This window comes from Rana temporaria, chromosome 2 (assembly GCF_905171775.1).
Source record: "Rana temporaria chromosome 2, aRanTem1.1, whole genome shotgun sequence".
NCBI classification, from domain to species: Eukaryota; Metazoa; Chordata; class Amphibia; order Anura; family Ranidae; genus Rana; species Rana temporaria.
In genome coordinates, this window is record NC_053490.1 from 452,775,106 (window position 1) to 452,790,456 (window position 15,351).

At 45.4% G+C, this 15,351-nt stretch overlaps 1 protein-coding gene across 1 annotated transcript in view; it reads left to right on the forward strand.

Annotated features, from left to right (window-relative positions):
- Positions 1-4,498: 4,498 nt before the first annotated feature.
- The window catches only part of TRAF4 (TNF receptor associated factor 4), a 60,513-nt gene continuing 49,660 nt past the window's right edge, over positions 4,499-15,351 (forward strand). The window contains exon 1 of the mRNA XM_040338527.1: positions 4,499-4,860. Within this exon, the coding sequence (XP_040194461.1) occupies positions 4,718-4,860 (143 nt within the window). The 5' untranslated portion in view covers positions 4,499-4,717. The remainder of the gene's footprint in view (positions 4,861-15,351) is intronic.

Below are 15,351 nucleotides of genomic sequence, written 5' to 3' on the forward strand. Positions count from 1 at the left end.
ATTGAATAAATGGACAACTTTGTGTAAATAAAAAAAATGCATTTTCATTTTCGTTCCGCATTTTCCAAAAACTTGTGGGGAAAAACTACATGTTCAAAAGACTCATTATGTCTCATAGAAAATACGTTGGGGTGTTTGCTTTCCAAAATGGGGTAATTTTTTGTGTGTTTCCTTTGTCCTGGTGCTCCAGGGCCCTCAAAATTGCAAGCAGTAGTCAAGAAATGATATGTGTAATTTACCTGTATGTCCCTATAAGGCCTTGTACACACGACCGAACATGTCCGCTGAAACTGGTCCGCGGACCAGTTTCCGCGGACATGTTCAGTCGTGTGTAGGGCCGACCGGACAATTTTCCGGCCGAGCGGACAGGTTTCCAGCGGACAAATGTTTCTTAGCATGCTAAGAAACATGTCCGCTGGAAACCTGTCCGTCGGACATGTCCGATGGTCAGTACGACTCATCGGACATGTCCGCTGGCCCGAGAACCCGCGCATGGCATCGAAGTGATTCGACACATGCGTGGAAGCATTGAACTTCCGGGTTCGCGCACGTCGCCGCGTCATCGTCGCCGCCACGTCACCGTGCTGTCTGTCCGTGGGGATTTTGGTTTGATGGTGTGTACAACCATCAGACCAAAATCTCAGAGCGGACATGTCCGATGAAAACAGAGCGGACCCTTTTCATCGGACATGTTTGCCCGTGTGTACGAGGCCTAACACGTGATGGTGCTCCCTGCATGTTGGACCTCTGCATGTGGCCACATACCTCCCAACTTTCTGAGATGGAAATGAGGGACACCTATCAGCAAAAGTTTGCAGGCATAGGACACACCCCTTGCCACGCCCCCTTAAAGGAGAATTGTACAAAAAAATAAGATTGGTTAAAGCCACAAGTGCTTTTTTTACCACTAAGATTTCTTTATATTGGCTTTTGGAATTTACAAATGCAGCAATTTAGAAATCAGATGAAACATTTAGCACTGGGAAACACTTTTTGATGGATAAAAAGTAAATTTTATATACATCTATATAGATCAGACCAAAATGAGGGACAAATGAGGAGAATGAGGGAAAGAGGGACATTGCTCCAAATCAGGGACAGTCCCTCGAAATCAGGGACAGTTGGGAGGTATGTGTGACCAGGCTGTGTAAAAGTCTCACACATGTGGGAGTAGTAGAATGTGTTTTGGTGTGTAATGTGTGGTATGCAAATGCTGTTTGTGAGAAAAACCTGTTAATATGACAATTTTGTGAAAAACAAAATAATCTTCATTTTGCAAAGAATTGTAGGAAAAAATTACAACTTAAAAAAAATCACTACGCCTCTTACAAAATACTTTGGAATGTCTACTTTACAAAAAAGTGTCATTTGGGGGGTATTTGTACTTTTCTGGCTTGTTGGGGTCTCAAGAAATGAGTTGGGACTTCAGTACTTCAGGTGTGATCAATTTTCAATGATTGGCACCATAGCTTATAGACTCTATAACTTTCACACAGACCAAATAATATCCACTGATTTGGGGTATTTTTTTACCAAAGATACGTAGCAGTATAAATATTGGCTAAAATAAAAAATTACTAATTTGCTATATTGTCTGTGATGATCTTATGGATCCTGGTGACATTCTCCTCTTATAGATCGGGGTGACATTCTCCTCTATAGATCAGGGTGACATTCTCATCTTATAGATCAGGGTGACATTCTCATCTTATAGATCGGGGTGACATTCTCCTCTTATAGATCGGAGTGACATTCTCCTCTTATAGATCGGGGGGACATTCTCCTCTTATAGATCGGGGTGACATTCTCATCTTATAGATCGGGGTGACATTCTCCTCTTATAGATCGGAGTGACATTCTCCTCTTATAGATCAGGTGACATTCTCCTCCTATAGATCAGGTGACATTCTCCTCTATAGATCAGGGTGACATTCTCATCTTATAGATCGGGGTGACATTCTCCTCTTATAGATCGGGGTGACATTCTCCTCTTATAGATCCAGGTGACATTCTCATCTTATAGATCGGGGTGACATTCTCCTCTATAGATCAGGGTGACATTCTCCTCTTATAGATCGGGGTGACATTCTCCTCTTATAGATCAGGTGACATTCTCCTCTTATAGATCGGGGTGACATTCTCCTCTTATAGATCCAGGTGACATTCTCATCTTATAGATCGGGGTGACATTCTCCTCTATAGATCAGGGTGACATTCTCCTCTATAGATCAGGGTGACATTCTCCTCTTATAGATCGGGGTGACATTCTCCTCTTATAGATCGGGGTGACATTCTCCTCTTATAGATCGGGGGACATTCTCCTCTTATAGATTGGGGTGACATTCTCCTCTATAGATCATGGTGACATTCTCCTCTTATAGATCAGGTGACATTCTCCTCTTATAGATCGGGGTGACATTCTCCTCTTATAGATCCAGGTGACATTCTCATCTTATAGATCGGGGTGACATTCTCCTCTATAGATCAGGGTGACATTGTCCTCCTATAGATCGGGGTGACATTCTCCTCTATATATCAGGGTGACATTCTCCTCTTATGGATCGGGGTGACATTCTCCTCTATAGATCAGGGTGACATTCTCCTCTTATAGATCGGGGTGACATTCTCCTCTTATAGATCGGGGTGACATTCTCCTCTATAGATCAGGGTGACATTGTCCTCCTATAGATCGGGGTGACATTCTCCTCTATATATCAGGGTGACATTCTCCTCTTATGGATCGGGGTGACATTCTCCTCTATAGATCAGGGTGACATTCTCCTCTTATAGATCGGGGTGACATTTTCCTCTATAGATCTGGGTGACATTCTCCTCTTATAGATCTGGGTGACATTCTTCTCTAAAGATCGGGGGTGACATTCTCCTCTTATAGATTGGGGTGACATTCTCCTCATAGATCGGGGGTGACATTCTCCTTCATAGATCAGCTTGACATTCTCCTCTATAGATCCGGGTGACATTCTCCTCCTATAGATCCGGGTGACATTCTCTTATAGTGACATTCTCCTCTATAGATCCGGGTGACATTCTCCTCCTATAGATCCGGGTGACATTCTCTTATAGTGACATTCTCCTCCTATAGTGACATTCTCCTCTTATAGATCCGGGTGACATTCTCTTATAGTGACATTCTCCTCCTATAGATCCGGGTGACATTCTCTTATAGTGACATTCTACTCTAGTCACATTCTCCTCCTATAGATCCGGGTTACATTCTCCTCCTATGGTGACATTCTCCTCTTATAGTGACATTCTCCTCCTTTAGTGACATTCTCCTCTTATAGTGACATAATTCTCCTCCTATGGTGACATTCTCCTCCTTTAGTGACATTCTCCTCTTATAGTGACATAATTCTCCTCTTATAGTGACATTCTCCTCTTATAGTGACATAATTCTCCTCCTATGGTGACATTCTCCTCCTATAGTGACATAATTCTCCTCCTTTAGTGACATTCTCCTCTTATAGTGACATGATTCTCCTCCTATGGTGACATTCTCCTCTTTTAGTGACATTCTCTTTCTTATAGTGACATAATTCTCCTATGGTGACATTCTCCTCCTATGGTGACATTCTCCTCCTATGGTGACATTCTCCTCCTTTAGTGACATTCTCCTCTTATAGTGACATAATTCTCCTCCTATGGTGACATTCTCCTCCTTTAGTGACATTCTCCTCTTATAGTGACATAATTCTCCTCCTTTAGTGACATTCTCCTCCTTTAGTGACATTCTCCTCCTATGGTGACATTCTCCTCTTATAGTGACATAATTCTCCTCCTATGGTGACATTCTCCTCTTATAGTGACATAATTCTCCTCCTATGGTGACATTCTCCTCCTTTAGTGACATTCTCCTCCTATGGTGACATTCTCCTCTTATAGTGACATTCTCCTCCTATAGTGACATTCTCCTCTTATAGTGACATTCTCCTCCTTTAGTGACATTCTCCTCTTATAGTGACATTCTCCTCCTATAGTGACATTCTCCTCCTATAGTGACATTCTCCTCTTATAGTGACATTCTCCTCCTTTAGTGACATTCTCCTCTTATAGTGACATAATTCTCCTCCTATGGTGACATTCTCCTCCTATAGTGACATAATTCTCCTCCTATGGTGACATTCTCCTCTTATAGTGACATAATTCTGCTCCTATGGTGACATTCTCCTCTTATAGTGACATAATTCTCCTCCTATGGTGACATTCTCCTCTTATAGTGACATAATTCTGCTCCTATGGTGACATTCTCCTCTTATAGTGACATAATTCTGCTCCTTTAGTGACATTCTCCTCTTATAGTGACATAATTCTGCTCCTATGGTGACATTCTCCTCTTATAGTGACATAATTCTGCTCCTATAGTGACATTCTCCCCCTGGTGTCAGTCCCCTCCATTGTGCCGTCTCCTGTCTATGTTGCAGCTGCACATGTCGGAGGAGGGCGGCGCTGTTGCTGTTCTCTCCTCCCCGGCTGTACATAGGAGGGGCTCAGGCAGTCTCATCTACCTTGCCGGAGCAGACAGATCCAGTCACCGCACAGACAAGCGGCGGTGAGCGGAGTGATCTGTCCCCGCTGTGTCCTCTCTATGCTCCGGGGAGCCGGCCTCCTCCCCTTACATGTCCCTGGATTGCGGTGACACAGGCGACCTTGGCCGTACGATCCCGGATCCCCCTCCTCCGCTGTGCTCCCAGACACCATGCCGGGCTATGACTACAAGTTCCTGGAGAAGCTCCGCCGCAAGTTCCAGTGTCCGCTGTGCGGGAAGGCGATGAGGGAGCCGGTCCAGGTCTCCACCTGTGGCCACCGCTTCTGTGACACCTGTCTGCAGGAGTTCCTCAGGTAAGACCAGCATAGGGGTGACAGGTCCTCTTCATTGGACCCCCTGTACACTGACTGCACTGGCTGAGCTGGCTGCACACTGGCTGAGCTGGCTGCACACTGGCTGAGCTGGCTGGACACTGGCTGAGCTGGCTGGACACTGGCTGAGCTGACTGTACACTGGCTGAGCTGACTGTACACTGGCTGAGCTGGCTGTACACTGGCTGAGCTGACTGTACACTGGCTGAGCTGGCTGGACACTGGCTGAGCTGACTGTACGCTGAGCTGGCTGGACACTGGCTGAGCTGGCTGGACACTGGCTGAGCTGACTGTACGCTGAGCTGGCTGGACACTGGCTGAGCTGGCTGGACACTGGCTGAGCTGACTGTACGCTGAGCTGGCTGGACACTGGCTGAGCTGACTGTACACTGGCTGAGCTGGCTGCACACTGTCTGAGCTGGCTGGACACTGGCTGAGCTGACTGTACACTGGCTGAGCTGGCTGCACACTGTCTGAGCTGGCTGGACACTGGCTGCACACTGGCTGAGCTGGCTGCACACTGGCTGAGCTGGCTGCACACTGTCTGAGCTGGCTGGACACTGGCTGCACACTGTCTGAGCTGGCTGCACACTGTCTGAGCTGGCTGCACACTGTCTGAGCTGGCTGGACACTGGCTGCACACTGTCTGAGCTGGCTGGACACTGGCTGCACACTGTCTGAGCTGGCTGCACACTGTCTGAGCTGGCTGCACACTGTCTGAGCTGGCTGGGAGCTGGCTGCACACTGTCTGAGCTGGCTGCACACTGTCTGAGCTGGCTGCACACTGTCTGAGCTGGCTGGGAGCTGGCTGCACACTGTCTGAGCTGGCTGGGAGCTGGCTGCACACTGTCTGAGCTGGCTGCACACTGTCTGAGCTGGCTGCACACTGTCTGAGCTGGCTGGGAGCTGGCTGCACACTGTCTGAGCTGGCTGCACACTGTCTGAGCTGGCTGGACACTGGCTGCACACTGTCTGAGCTGGCTGCACACTGTCTGAGCTGGCTGCACACTGTCTGAGCTGGCTGCACATTGTCTGAGCTGGCTGCACACTGGCTGACCTGCACTGCCCGACCTGGCTGCACACTGCCATCTCACCAGATTTTCTTAAAGAGGCACCCGACCACTACCATGCCACCATCTTTAACTATCCTGCGTGTGCGCAGATGTGCCGCAGGTTTGGAGTCATGTCTGCCCATGTGTGGGGGTATTCCGCTGGTTTGGGGCATTTAGGATCCTATAGAGACCATCATTTGCGTGGAATCAAGTGTCCAGACATGCCACAGGTCCCTAATTCTTGGCCAGTGCCACGTCCACGCATGCGCCTAGGAGGTCTGATATAAACATCCCAGATAAGGCATTGGTCCTTGCATCATTCTCGCCTAGGTAATTGGGCTGCAGGAACAGGGGGGTCTGAAAATGAAGAACGGGAAGGAAAAGTTCTTCCAGTGGGTGGAGGTCCACTTTAAAATATATCCCAGGGGTCTCAAACTGGTGGCCCTCCAGCTGTTGCAAAACTACAAGTCCCATGAGGCATTGCAAGGCTGACCGTTACAAGCATGACTCCCACAGGCAGAGCCATGATGGGACTTGTAGTTTTGCAACAGCTGGAGGGTCACCAATTTGAGACCCCTGAAACCCAAGGTTTCCCCGTATCCAATTCACATAACAGGCGAGTGTGACCAGCTCTAAATGGAGCCAGTTCACACAGCTCCAGGGCGGCCGTGGTCCGCATTCAAAAACTGTCCTGTGCGTCCGATTTAGGTTGAGTTGAGAGGTATCTTGATATAGCGCGGTCTTACCCCGAAGGGTGCCGACGTGCATGGGCCAATTTAGACAGGATCAGGTTAACCTACCAGCATGTGTTTAGAGTGTAGGGGGAAATCGGAGTACCCGGAGGAAACCCACGCAGGCACAGGGAGAACATGCAAACTCCAGGCAGATGATGTCGTGGTCGGGAGGTCCAAATTCAGGCAAAAATTCAGACCTGATTTGCACCTAAACCAGTGAACAGGGACGCAGCAGACCCCAGGCACGTACCTGCACATCTGTGTGAATCCAGCCTCAGACTTTGTTCTTTTTATTTTTCACCTGCTGATCCTGCCAGTTACACACTTCCTGTCCTCGGGTGACAACGCTAACTCCACCACACTGAACCTAAGAAGCGTTGTCACCCTAGGCTTCTACCTTGACCTCCCTGTCTTACACACTTCCTGTCCTCGGGTGACAACGCTAACTCCACCACACTGAACCTAAGAAGCGTTGTCACCCTAGGCTTCTACCTTGACCTCCCTGTCTACTTATTTCCAGGACTTAGAGGGGAGTTGTTCTATCGCTACCAATACAAAACCAGAGAGAATGTTGAATGTATGGGAAGGGTGATGAGTTCTGGCAGGATCTAAATGTGCTTGCAGAAAATGTATTGAGCGTAAAAAAAAAAGAAAAATAATGCAGCCGCCATTTCTAAGGACCAGTAAACTGCGTTTTTCTTTTCTTCTTATTGGATGTAGATATTGTTTAATCAGAATGTCTTTTGCAATTAATTTATGGACTCAAAACAAACCTGTTGGAGGGTTTCCTCAATGCTGCTCCTGACTGTAAATGTTGTGTATAGTGAATGTAAATATTGTGTACAGTAAATGTAAATATTGTGTACAGTGAATGCAAATGTAGCATCTATTGGATGTAAATAGTGTGTATAGAGAATGGCCTTTCTGTGCTCTCTCTCTCTCTCGGCTCCTGAAGCTGCTCTACTGGTTGTGGTTGAATGTCACCTCCAGTACAAGGAAGAGATGTGAATGGAGGGGCAGCTCTCATTGTTTTGTGTTGTTGTTGCTGGTTGTCAACAAACAGAAGACAGAAAAGTGAATGTGAAGCGGAGGGGACTGTACATTGGGGGGGAGATAGGTGTGATGAAGCTGTTGGAGGAATCATGTCTACAGCAAGGGGCTGTGCATGTCCTTCAACTTAATCCTTTGTTCAGATCCCTTCTGCCTCTTCCAGTCTGGAGGATTTGCAGTGTCCTCAGCTTGTAAAACTGCCAAAAACCTCATCTGGGTTGCTAGACTGATTCCCCAACGTATACCGGCTCCGTCTGACATCAACACGCCAGCCTAGATGCCAGTCTGCGGGGATTTGCTCTGCTTGGCTGTGTGAAGCTCTTGTGTATTCCATGGAAACGTTGTTCATGATCCTTTCATTTGGGAAACGGGAAGAAATGTTTCTTTATGTGGAAGGTGCTAAATGTAGCGACAATGATTGTGTTGTGCAAAAAGTGCTTTGCCATCAGATTCCAGTATACCAAATGATGCAATGTCCATTGGTGTCGGTAACTTGCTGGTGCCCTGTGCCTTAAGTGAACCCAGTAAGGCCTCATACACCCTGGCATTGACAAACCTGCGTTTTTTTCTAAATGCACATATATGCTTGTGATGAATTGAACTGGTATAGCTCACCATGTGAGGTCTTTTAGGTGCATCCATTCTATGCATCCAGGGTCAGATTAGATACTCTGTGCATGTCTAAACGCATGTGTGAGTAACTTCATATCAACACAGGAGAACCTGATCTAGGAAGCATTAGGAGTCATGCACACAGCCATGAAAACGCAGACCTTCTTAATGTTGCGTTTTATTTTTTTTTATTTTTTGTGTGTGTGTGTGTGTGTGTGTGTGTGTGTGTGTGTGTTTTTCTTTACAGATCTGAGCGCAGTTCTGTTTTCTATATGTAAAGATGCATAAACTTGTGCTGCATTCAGATGTGGTCAGTAGTTTCCACGTGTAGGGCTCATTCACATGGGCAAATGCATACAGTATCTTCAGCATGTGGGTTTTGTGATGCAATCCAGTGCGTTTTTATTATAATTATTTTTTTTATTCATCTCGATTGAAGACATACAATTCTTTAAGTGGCTTTACGCATGTATGCATATACGTCTTTCCACGTGGAATATCTGCAGATATGTACGGCTCCAGGCACAGCGGTGTCCTACTTTATTTTTTTCACACTTTCTAAATGCTGTGCACATTTTCATTTGTAGATGCAGCTTGTCTGTGTGGCCCTATTGATTCCTATAGTGCTGAGTTTAGAACTGTACAAAACCTATACACTGTGTTTTAGACACCTGTGTGAGTAATCCCTTAAACCCATGAACATGCACGCTATAAGGACATTCGTGCATCCATACGCAAGTACACACAAGCACTTTATTTACCATTTAGTGTGTCTTTACTCTGGATCTTTCTGCCATATGACCGGTACTTTCATTACGGACGAGTACATGCTAAGTTTGTTCATACTTCCCAGATCATTTCTTAACTTAACCTAAACGCAGGGAGTACAGTGTGAATGTAGGTGCTACAGGTAGTGGTGACTGGCATCACATTTTAGTAAAATGTTTGGCTGCTCTGTACCTTAAATGAACCCAGTAACGTGCTCTGAGATGGGAAATGCCAACTCCAGCATGAAGCGTTATGCAAGGACACTGAAATGAAATGTCATTAAATGACAACAATGTATCCTGTGAATACTGCATGGTCTATCACATGGGTTTTGCATCACGATTGCTGTAAAAAAAAAAAAGGTTTGTTATCTGAATAGCCATCAAGTGGCATATTAGTATGTTTGCCAAAAGGTCCTTCTACAACAGTGGCCTCCAAACTGCGGCCTGGGCACAGGATGTGGCTCTTGGCTTGCTTTTATACCTCGGGGCAATATTTTATCCTCTGGCACCAGTTTGGCAAAAGGTCCTTCTACAACAGTATTACCAAACTGCAGCCCAGGGACCGGATGTAGCCTTATGCTTGCTTTGTTCCAGCCCTTAGGGAAATATTTCATTCTCTGACACCAGCACAGTTCCTCTCAGTGACACCAGCAATGGGGCATGGCTACTCCCAGTGAAGGGACACTGTTCCTCCCAGTGACACCAGAAATAGGGCACAGTTCCTCCCAGTGATACCAGCAATGGGGCATGGCTACTCCCAGTGAAGGGAAACTGTTCCTCCCAGTGACACCAGAAATGGGGCACGGTTCCTCCCAGTGACACCAGCACAGTTCCTCTCAGTGACACCAGCAATGGGGCATGGCTACTCCCAGTGAAGGGACACTGTTCCTCCCAGTGACACCAGCAATGGGGCATTGTTTATTCCCACCGATGCTGCGACATTTTCTATTTCCAATGGCCACAGTCTGGCCCCCCCCTAAATTCTGAAAAACAGCAAGGCCCATTTTGTTTTAGAAAGTTTGGAGACCCCTGTTCTACAACATCAAACCCTTCATGGAAAAGTGAAGTAGCCAGTCAGATGTCCCCTTTTTATTGGATGTATGTGGTTGTACGTTCAATATCATGATTGCAGTTTATATCACTGTCGTTGGGTGTTTTCCACACCTTGACGCACCTTTGTTTTATTGAGATGTTATCGAAACGCCTTCCAGCGACGTATGATCTTTCTATTTTTAGAAGGCCATGTGCAGTCACATACCTGTGCGGGTTTGTGTTTATTCTCTTAAAAAAAAAAAAGCCTACCTGTTTATTATCAGTAAAGGAGTCTGTCATTTGCAGGTCAAAAAGTAGCAGATCTCGTAGCTCCCTGTGAATGGATTTGCGAAGTAGCCGCTACATCCAGCGTGTACAGGTGAAGGGTCACTTTGATTTACAAGTTTATTTGCCACTGAAAGTAAACAGCTAAATACACACAATAGGCAATTAGTAGAATTGTTGCCTGAGCAGGAAGTAGTGCCTGGGGGATGGGAGGCCTTGCTTTTCTTTGGAGTTGTATGGTTGGATTTAAAGGTGTGTGTATAGTGAGGGCTGATGATTCCTCACATCACAGAGCTTCTGAAGTTGTTGCTGTATTGTGGGTTGTTTAATGTTATTTCTCATTTTGTCATATAGTGGAACCACCCTTACACAATTTCCTCATGGAAATTGGGGAGGAGTGCACTTGTTTTCACCTGCATGGTTGCTTTTACAATCGCTGAATGTGGCAGCTGGACTCTGCTCCAAGTGGTCTAACATTTATGGCCATGTGCGTTCGGTGAAGAATGCCCCAATTGCAGGAGTTCCATGTTTGGAGCATATGTACCTGAATGTATATAGCTCTAAATGTGAGTACCGCTCATAACAGTATCCAGCTGCATCATTTCTCTGGGGTACCCCTGAGGAAGTCGTGTGACACTGACAACACGCATAGGGTGGAGCCAGGACGTAGGCACAGGAAGCAACAGGAGAGAGTTTTGGATGCAGAAATTCTACTGTAGTGCACCAGACTTGTGCACAAACAAATGTGAGTTTGATTTATATCTTTGTTGTAATAAATGGTTATAAGATTTAAAGCGACATGCAGTCGTTTTGTTAATGGTATTTGAGCCACTGTACAAACTGTCCCCACGGAGTAAATTAATCAAGGAGAAGGTGCAAAGCCACAAGCCCTGAAGCCTTGGATCACATTGGGTGATTTGACATGCCAAATCGGTAGCTGTTGCCGGAAATGGCACTGTCCGAATCCGACTTTGCGGCGCTGCATCGATTCCCAAAAGTAGTTCCTGTACTTCGGTGTGCGATTTGTATAGACATCTGTGCAGGACCCCGCACAGATTTCAGCTGAACTTGCACGATATTAAAAGCTAAAATACAAAAAAAAAAAAAAAAAAAGTACCATAGCGTAAAATTGTTAAAATGCCAAAAAAAAAGTTACAAAGTGCCTGCTGCCATTCAAAAGTGCCTTCTTCTGGCTCTGAGGATAAATCGCATATGACACTGGGCAGGAACCATCAGCCGCCTGGCCTGCGTTCATTCCACTGCCGTATGGAGATAAACTGGAGTTCGAGATCCGAAAGTCACGTGACCGGAATGCGCCTCGATGTACGGAAGGGCTTCCTGATGACGTTGCAAAACGAAGCATACGTTGAGGCAGATTTTGGTCACGTCACTTCCGGTTCCCGATCTTCCAGTTTTTCTCCATACGGCAATGGAACGCACGCTGACCCATGAGCGCAGGCTGGGCGGCTGATGGTTCCTGCCTAGTGTCATATGCGGTTATCCTCAGTGCCGGGAAAAGACGCTTTGTAACTTTGTTTTTTATGGCATTTTAATAAACAATTTTACGCTATGGTACCTTTTTTATATATTTTGGCTTTTATGGGTTACCATGGTAGAGTGGAGGTTCTATGCCTAAAGATTTTCTGTTCCATCTCTACTGATAGCCAAGCAAGTCCAAAGACCGACAAACCAAGCTTGTCTGACCTTTTTAACTATAGAGGTCATATCCTTCTGGTGAGTAGAAAATATTAATCGGACACATTGGGTGTAATCTGCAGAGACTACTGCCTTTATGGTGATGGTGTTATGATTTGGCAATATATCACTGAAGCGTTTATGGACTTTTGAAGGACTGTTCTTATTATTCTAACATTTATACTTTTCACATGTGTTTGTTTACAGATTATGTTTATAGCACTTTATCACTGGCACCCCCTTCCACTGTTTACAATCACTCAAGATAGCATTGTCTATACTTCAAGGGGAGCAGCTGTAATTATTTAATTCTTTTGCACATTTAGTCTATAGCGCAAGGTTTTCATACATTTACTGTAAGTATATGCCAGTCCATGGGCAAACGCGAGTATAGCAAATGGGCATATTTTAAGATACAAAATTCTATCTTTGTGTTTACATTTGCACCATGTCCCTGACCTACTGTATGCTCTGCGTCACATTGATGCTACTTCACTTGAAGTAGCACAATTTCAAAGTAGCAAGGTCGGCGCGATTTCAGCTGCTACTTGATAGACATCTGTGTGACTTCATGCACAGCCACAGATGATTATTGAAATTGCACCTGAAATCAACAAAAGTAGTACAGTAACTACTTTTGCAAATCAGTGTGGCGCTGCAAAATCGTTGTCCCACCGGAAATTGTGCCATTACCTCCAATAGGCTGAGACTTGTCATGCGATTTTGATCTCTCAAATTGAATGAGAAATCGCTCCAATGTGAACCTAGGCTTAACCAGACACTTATGTCTGTGGGGGGCTGTATGCAGCACCTGGGCTCTCCGGGAGGGGGAAATGCGCTGGGATTTACAATGTCTGGGTAACTGAGAGGCCTACTTTTCACTGTGCCTTTACCTACATTTGGGCACACTCAGTGTAGCCATGTTTAGAGGAAAGAGAAATCTGATCACAGGAGAACTTTGCTCTGGGAAGTGTGAAGTGTGTTTTTATACTTCGGCATTTATTTAAAACCCAACGCAGGAGGCGTGTGTGATTGTAGCCTTAAGTGTGTGGAAATATAATAAACATTTCTATTGAGGAAATGCTCTGCAGTAGCTGGGAACAGTTCAGTTTCCTCCATGCGCTGTGCCAGTCTGTTCTATTATCGTTGTCCTTGCTGAACACTCATTGCAGCCACCAGAGGGAACTTGTCAGCATTCAAGGTGATCTCACACAGCGATAATTCTTACAGGCTGTCAATTGTGTGTTGAGATTTGACGGAAAATACTTGTTTGGTGCAAAGACTACTTCAACTAGAAGGGAGTCATAGGAGCCATGTACTCGTCTGAGAGGTTGGAGATAGGACTCTGCTGTGCAGTACAGTGGCTCTCGTGTCAAGTGGTCAGCATGATCAGCTGTCGCCTGCAGTTTTTGAACAGGCTTTTTAAATATCCCTCACTGGGAATGTTTTTAGAACTGCATTACAAAGTAACCTAATAAGGCTCCAGCAGACCAGTCCTGCAGGTTCAGCCTATTCTATAAAAACACCTGAATGTAAATGAAAGAGGAAGTTGCAGCTGCTTTCCTTTGTATCTTTTGTAATGCTTTATGTGACCCTAATCCAGGACTGGACAAATGAACCAGGCGGCCAATCCACCTACAACATAATACCGATCGCTTTTCCATGACTTCCTATTCTGCATATGCTAGCCGTTATGCTGACCTGGAACGTGTAGGCAGAAAAGAAGTCTGACTTGCCTGATCTGCATACTATTGTGTCAGAGACCCAGGAAGCATTCATAGCACAGGGTTTGCCTAATAGCTAGATTTTATCCCCCTTCGGAAGGAGGTCAGCGATGACAGCTTCCATACGTTTTCTTAAAGTGGAGGTTCACCAAAAAAAATTAACATTAGATTTAGGCTAATTAAGGGGAGCAGAAACGGGTATTTTTTTTTAAAATCAATGCCGTACTTACCGTTGTAGAGATAGATGTTCTCCCGCCGCTTCCGGGTATGGGCTGCAGGACTGGGCGTTCCTATTTGATTGACAGCCTTCAGACCGTCGCATACAGCGCGTCACGAGTTTCCGAAAGTAGCCGAACGTCGATGCGCAGGCGCTGTATAGAGCCGCACCGACGTTCGGCTTCTTTCGGCAACTGGTGACGCGCTGTATGCGACCGTCGGAAGGCTGTCAATCAAATAGGAACGCCCAGTCCCGAAGATCATACCTGTAAGCGGCGGGAGAACATCTATCTCTACAACGGTAAGTACGGCATTGATTTTAAAAAAAATACCCGTTTCTGCTCCCCTTAATTAGCCTAAATCTAATGTTAAAAAATTTTTTTCGGGTGAACTCCCGCTTTAAACTGACCATACATGATACATTTTATTTATTTTATTAAATTTCCTTTAGCTTTACCTTGTGTTTGTGTTTAGGTTTGACCTCGTATTAATATGGTTTTAGTAAATCTGAAGACTAGTTGCACAAGAAGACTGTATAATGTATGGCCAGCCATAGGAAAGGTTTATCGGACTTAAAACCTGCATTTTAGTCTCATTAAAGGGTTAGGCATTTTTTTTTTTGGTAAAGATGAACTATGTAGATGAGGGATGTCTGTAGATATGATGCCTGTTCACCAAAGTTGAATAATCTTACTATAGGTGTAGGGAATTTACATACCTCATGAACAGCAACAACGATATTCTGCTGTGCACCGGTGTGCTGGTGCGGATCGGAAGAGGACTTTATAATCGCAGGTGGATAATGCTGCACAGCCTTGCTGCCCTCTAGGACTGGGGTTGTCTTCAGAACTCTGTGGAAAATGGATAAAAACAGAAAGCGCATTGGCCTAGTGCATTATCCAACATAGATTTATTGAAAATGGTAAAATAACATAAAACTACTCAAGTGTAGGTAGTAAACTCTCTCCCCTGATGCAGGCAGTAGCTCTGAGCAAACACAGTTGAGAGTTTGCTCCTGCTATGGTGAAAGTGAAGAGTAAAGCTAGACTTCTCTTAGCAGCATCCTAGAAGTTTTTTAGTCAGGCTTCATGAGGTATGTAAATGGTCTACACCTATAGTAAGGGAATTGTTTAACTTTGGTCACAGCTGCACAGCTTGTTTGTATCTACAGATGCCCCTTATGCCTCGTACACATGACCGTTTTCCTGTTGGGAAAACTGCCGTGAGAGCTTTTGGCCGGGAATCCCGGCCGTGCGTATGCTCCATTGCAGTTTTTCCGACAGGAAAACTGCCGGGGGGAACC